The sequence below is a fragment of the Cyprinodon variegatus genome, unplaced genomic scaffold, assembly GCF_000732505.1.
Source record: "Cyprinodon variegatus isolate N-32 unplaced genomic scaffold, C_variegatus-1.0 Scaffold987, whole genome shotgun sequence".
Lineage (NCBI taxonomy): Eukaryota > Metazoa > Chordata > Actinopteri > Cyprinodontiformes > Cyprinodontidae > Cyprinodon > Cyprinodon variegatus.
This window is the reverse complement of record NW_015151440.1, coordinates 82,654-88,281: the sequence shown is the minus strand read 5'-3', so window position 1 is coordinate 88,281 and position 5,628 is coordinate 82,654. Positions and strand designations below refer to the sequence as shown.

The 5,628-nt window shown below is 40.7% G+C and overlaps 1 protein-coding gene across 5 annotated transcripts in view; it reads left to right on the top strand.

The window, feature by feature from the left end:
• LOC107100558 (kinesin-like protein KIF13B) overlaps positions 1–5,628 on the top strand; it is a 42,446-nt gene that overhangs the window by 13,876 nt on the left and 22,942 nt on the right. For all 5 annotated transcript variants that reach the window (XR_001482023.1, XM_015399086.1, XM_015399085.1 and 2 more), the window contains exons 4-11: positions 2,437–2,449; positions 2,527–2,587; positions 2,864–2,956; positions 3,621–3,801; positions 3,913–4,000; positions 4,089–4,223; positions 4,310–4,422; positions 4,579–4,690. Coding sequence is in view for 4 of the 5 variants with exons in the window: in XM_015399086.1 (XP_015254572.1) it covers positions 2,437–2,449; positions 2,527–2,587; positions 2,864–2,956; positions 3,621–3,801; positions 3,913–4,000; positions 4,089–4,223; positions 4,310–4,422; positions 4,579–4,690 (796 nt within the window). In the remaining variant the exon portion in view is untranslated. The remainder of the gene's footprint in view (positions 1–2,436; positions 2,450–2,526; positions 2,588–2,863; positions 2,957–3,620; positions 3,802–3,912; positions 4,001–4,088; positions 4,224–4,309; positions 4,423–4,578; positions 4,691–5,628) is intronic.

Here is a 5,628-nt window from a genome sequence, read left to right as displayed (position 1 = left end):
GCGCACCTTTCAGCAGGTAAGGTTGAAGTATAAAATGTTCTAACAGGTAGAACCTGTGCATCATCTCATAGGGTTCCTCCTCATCTTAATTCTGTCCTTATTACACAATAAATACTAAGTGGCTGTCTGACTGTGCTGCTGTTACTATATTGCTGTTATCACCCATCAATAAGCTATCGCTGATATCAGATTCTGTTCAATACCTGAGGTATTTGTAATTCTGCTAATGTGAGGACAGATGGGGTCTGGATGTATGTGATTGTGAGATGAAACGGTAGGATGCAGGAGATAACAGAATATAAATGACATCTATACACAGTCTGAGAACCTTCTCCCTGTGGAGATTCAATTCTCTGAATTAATACCGCTAATAGTTTAATTGGATCCTCATCAAAAAGAGATGTTATATTTTTATTTTTAACACCTAATGTGTCTAATGGACTTACTGACTGATTTTGTCTTTATTGTTCACACTATGACAGAACTCTGCTGATTAGATCAGGAAATAAAATACCATGATTGGCTCTAAGGAGGGTGGAGACAGAGGACGGTTTATTGAGGAAAAACTGCTCCTGACCAGCTTAGCTTTGTGGAGAATGTTACTATGGTAACAGAAACACAGCTTGAATAAATTTTCTTTGTGAAACGGAAAAATCAGCTTCCCTTAATTTAGGGTAAGGAGCTCAGGAGCTCAGCTTGTGAGTGTGACAAATGACTGGAGCTTAGAATGAGTTTGATAAGTGAATTTGAGGCTAACTTGCTGGAATGCAGTGTTGTGATGGATGACTGCTGTGTCTGACTGGCTGCAGTATGATCAACATTCCTCACTCTATTTACAGGCAACACGAGAGGATTAATATCCTGATTACAACACCTTCCACTGAGAAATTACATTTGGTTTTCCATAATAAGTTCCTACTGAATTTAAGATGAAATGTTTAGTAGGGATTGAGTCCCTATGAAGAAATGTACTAAAAGAATGTCATAATTCAGGTCGGCTTTTAATATGCAGTATAATTAAATTGTTTTTTTAAAGTTTATTGCACATATGTCAAGGCCCAGCCTGTGGGCCAGTTCCAGCCCCATGGATAAACAATCCATGGCCCCACTTTGGGCCATGGATTGTTTATCCATGGACCACTTATTTAGATGATCCACCCAGAATTAAAAGATTGTCTGCTGCGGGGACAGGCTCGTCCCCGCAGCCTTTACTCGTACTCAACAAGTTTTTCTTTTTTGTTTACTTTTTTCACCTTGTGTAGAGTTGGTTTCTGAGTTGAGCGGGAGGCCGGTTGCTTGAGTATCCATAAAATCTATCTTGAACATAACATTTTGATTGTTTGCTAGGTCCGACATGTTTAATAGAGACGAGTTTAAAGTCACATCCAACGAACATTGCAATAATTCCACCCCAAAGTACATTCAGAAAACATAGGCTAAGAATTTATAGATGCATCGGCTTTGATTTACTGTTTTGTCAGTCTGCTCATCAAATGATATTTAGACATAAAGATAAAAAAAAATTGTATTTTAAAGATATTGTTCACTGAAAATGTACACAATTTCCCGTTAAAGCTTGTCTGACCAAAACCTTCAAACCCAGACTATGACGACTCATTTCTGCAGTCATTGAAAAGCCAATATTTCTACTGTTAACAGAAACATTGCTATTGTTGAATCGGATGTCAGAAAGCTTCCTTCAGACGTCCGTTTTAACTGAACAGAGCATCAGATCTGGTGTAAAGAGGCAACCAGCTCTTTGGGTCTAGAAAAACCTTCTGAACTCCACTGTCATTCTTCACATTCAGCCATCATTTGCCGTCACACTGATTCTTTCCAACTGGTCCTTATGGATCATCTTACATCCTCCTCCCAGGTCCAGGTTAAAAACAAGGAGGCGGCCTTAGTGTGTCAGAAAGCAGGATTTAGTAGAATATGGTCTCCTCATGTCGCTGTCATTTCCTTTTACGGTAAATGAGGACTAAGATGAGAAACTTTTTAGTCACTCAACAGGGATCAGCTTTAATTTTTTTTTATTTTTTGAACAGCTAAGGACCACAATATGTTGGGATTAACCCTGATTAGGAGTGAAATTAGAGATTTAAATGGGATGATGGTCTGACAGGATGCTGGATTAACGATGGAACCATCATAGATCAGTGACCAACCACTCATTTTTACTGATGGGATCTATTCATCCCATTATTACTGGTTCTATCACATGTTTATGTCAGTTTGGTACATTTAGATGATTGCTTAAATGATTCCTGTATTATCAAATCTGAACTTTATTTTTTGAGCTAAAGCTTCTACAGTAAACGTAACCAGAGATATAAAACTGATGCTGAGTTTGTTTTATGATCAAATTATAAATCTGATTAGGTTGCTTCATAAAGCACTCATTAACTGTTGTTTTTGTCTCTGCTCTGATCCCAGGAACCAGCCTAAGGTAACAGTTTGTATATATTTTTATTAATAAAGTGGCCTACTGTCCACTGAGCTAATCAGCTCCCATGTTTTCCTCAGGTGTTTGCCTATGACTACTGCTTCTGGTCCATGGACGAGTCCCAGAAAGACAAGTTTGCAGGTTGGTTTATTTTTATGCTGCCCGTTGGCCGAGTCCCGACACAATGTCTCCCTGATACACTGATGTATTTCTGGAGCTCCGGGAAGGCAGCGCAAGTGGAGCAGATGGAAGCATTTGTCTGCAGCAGCTTTATTCTAAAACAGCAGACAGACCAGCCAGCCTGAAGCACTTCATTTACTCTAATACTGATCATATCCATCCCTGGCCTCTTTGCTCTGCATTTCATCCTCCAGCTAGTGAGGATATTTCTGATGTCTGATTTCTTCTCCTTTGCAGGTCAGGATGTGGTGTTCCAGTGCCTTGGGGAGAGCCTTCTGGACAACGCTTTCATGGGCTACAACGCCTGCATATTCGCTTACGGACAGACGGGTAAAGACGCCATAATTAATTGCTTTAAAGGTTGATCTTCAACCAAACTGTAAAGTATGGGGCTGAAAGCATAACACTGGACTGCTGCTGGAGGCATTGGTAATAGGTTAATATAAAATACATTTTTACATGGATCCTATCATCTAAAGAAAAAAAAAAAGAAACTTTTGCATTCCCCGTATGTGATAAATGTGCAAATCTCATCAGTACATGCATCCATACATCGGTACATCCAGAATTTCCCCATTTTGGGACCATAAAGAGATTTTCTATTCTATTCTATGAATTAGTTTTAGGAGTGTAAAAGAAGTTCATCTTTTCTGGAATAACTGTCCACTCTTATATATCTACTATACAAAAATGTCAGTTTTTCTCCCCTGATTTTGATTGATTATTAAACTTTTTTAAAGTGGATCTTCCACAAAAAGTACTATTGGCAGAAATTACTGCAGAGTTGACAGGTTCTGCAATTCTGGTTCCGTTACAGCAGGAAGAATGGGCCGAAACTATGAGTGAAGCTTCTGGAACGAAAACCCACTCAGTTTAGACTAACTATGAAAAGGGATTTATCAAATAGAAATAATAAACCATTCAACGTGTTTTATATTGTATAAATATCTGGTTCTGGCTGGATTTGGATGGTTTGGTTCCGTCTTTCCTCCAGGTTCTGGGAAGTCTTACACCATGATGGGTTCAGCGGAGCAGCCTGGCCTGATCCCTCGTCTCTGCAGCTCGCTGTTCAACAGGACGGTGAAGGAGGTCCGAGATGGAGAGACCTTCACCGTGGAGGTGTCCTACCTGGAGATTTATAACGAGAAGGTCCGAGACCTGCTGGACCCCAAAGGGTGAGAGCTCTACTTCATCTTAAGACTTTTTAAGGCTCGTTGATAAAAATCCCCATGTTATGTCTGAACTTACAGCAGTGCTGAAATAATCAGATTTTCTTGGTTCTGCAGGAGCCGCCAGGCGCTGAGAGTGAGAGAGCACAATGTTCTTGGTCCTTATGTGGACGGTCTGTCCCGCCTGGCCGTGGCCAGCTACAAGGTAACAGAATGGCCGCTTTATTCCTCCTGTTGTGACGCTTTGCTAAAGGAAAACTGGTAACATGATGTGTGCCGTACGTTCCCATCAGGACATCGAGACTCTGATGTCGGAGGGAAATAAATCTCGCACCGTGGCCGCAACAAACATGAACGAAGAGAGCAGCAGGTCTCACGCCGTGTTTAACGTCACCCTCACGCACACGCTGGTGGATCTGCAGTCCGGGGTGAGAAAAGAGGAAAGAAGAAAAGCATTACAGTTTTGTTATCAAGGAAGGTCACACTGATGTTTTTGTCTGATTGATTGCTCCAGACGCGTGGGGAGAAAGTGAGCAAGCTGAGCCTGGTGGATCTTGCTGGGAGCGAGCGAGCGACCAAAACCGGAGCAGCTGGAGAAAGGCTGAAAGAAGGCAGCAACATCAACAAGTTAGTGAACAGGTTTCAGCTCTGGAAGCTGAATCACGCTGCCCTCACTTTATCTGCTGCTTGTCTCTAGTTGGATCATTCTTTTGATAAATGCTGATGATCTGCTAACCTTTCTCTCTCCTTAAATAACCCCCACCGATCGGCCCCTCCCATCAGGTCTCTCAGCACTCTGGGTTTAGTTATCTCAGCTCTGGCTGATCAAGGAGCCGGAAAGAACAGAAGCAAGTTTGTTCCCTACAGAGACTCTGTGCTCACCTGGCTGCTCAAGGTACGGACACGACCCCCACGCACACACACGCAGCAGGCCAAAACAGCCGCTCCTGTTACACTGCACCCCTCCTCCATCCAAGCACAATAAGCCTTTTTTTAATCTCAGAGTAATTAACTTTCTGCAGAGCTGTGGAAACCGTCAAAAGCTCTGCTGCTTTATTCTTCACGGTTCTGCTGAATCAAACATTTTTTCCCGCTTGCTTTAATTCTTTAATGTTTATTTAAATTAGTCAGATTTAAATTGGCCTCGGATTGCCTTAAAGACTCAAAAGTTTTGTGAACCAAAGTTGACTCACAGCTCCAGCTCCAGTTATTTGGTGTTTCTAGAGTTTCTAGGAACTTATTATTAGAAACCAGTGACTTTTTGTTCTTTTTGGGCCGTAAATATGATGTGACACTGGATCCAATTTAAGCCACTGACCTGGATGCTGATTATTGAAACTGTTTACTGTTTGGAGGATGTGGAGAGTTGTCTTTTAACTAGGGCTGAAACAATTTATCGGATTAAACGATTACTGAAATAATCAGCTAATTTAGTAATCAATTAATCGTTAACTGTAGTAAAGAGACTATAAATCATGCTTTTAGCTGACAGCAACCCACTTAGAGCTGTTAGTTGCAGATATTGTAAAAAAGGCGGTGGGGGGGATCTCTGTTCCCATGCATAGAGATGTCTGTGGACTCGCACTCACTTAACATAGACCTACGTAATCCTACAATAACATGATATTTACAGTTGATTCATTGAAAATGCTTTTTAGTAAAAGTCAACAGCAGTAACTTCAATAACAAATTATAATTTTATTCAAAATGTATTTATTAAAAATGCTTAACAATTCCTGTAATGAATGAATAGCACAATGAAAGAAATAATGTCTCATCTCAACATCCCTCACTTAACAATAAAAGTTAACAATAGCTCTCAACTCCCAATAA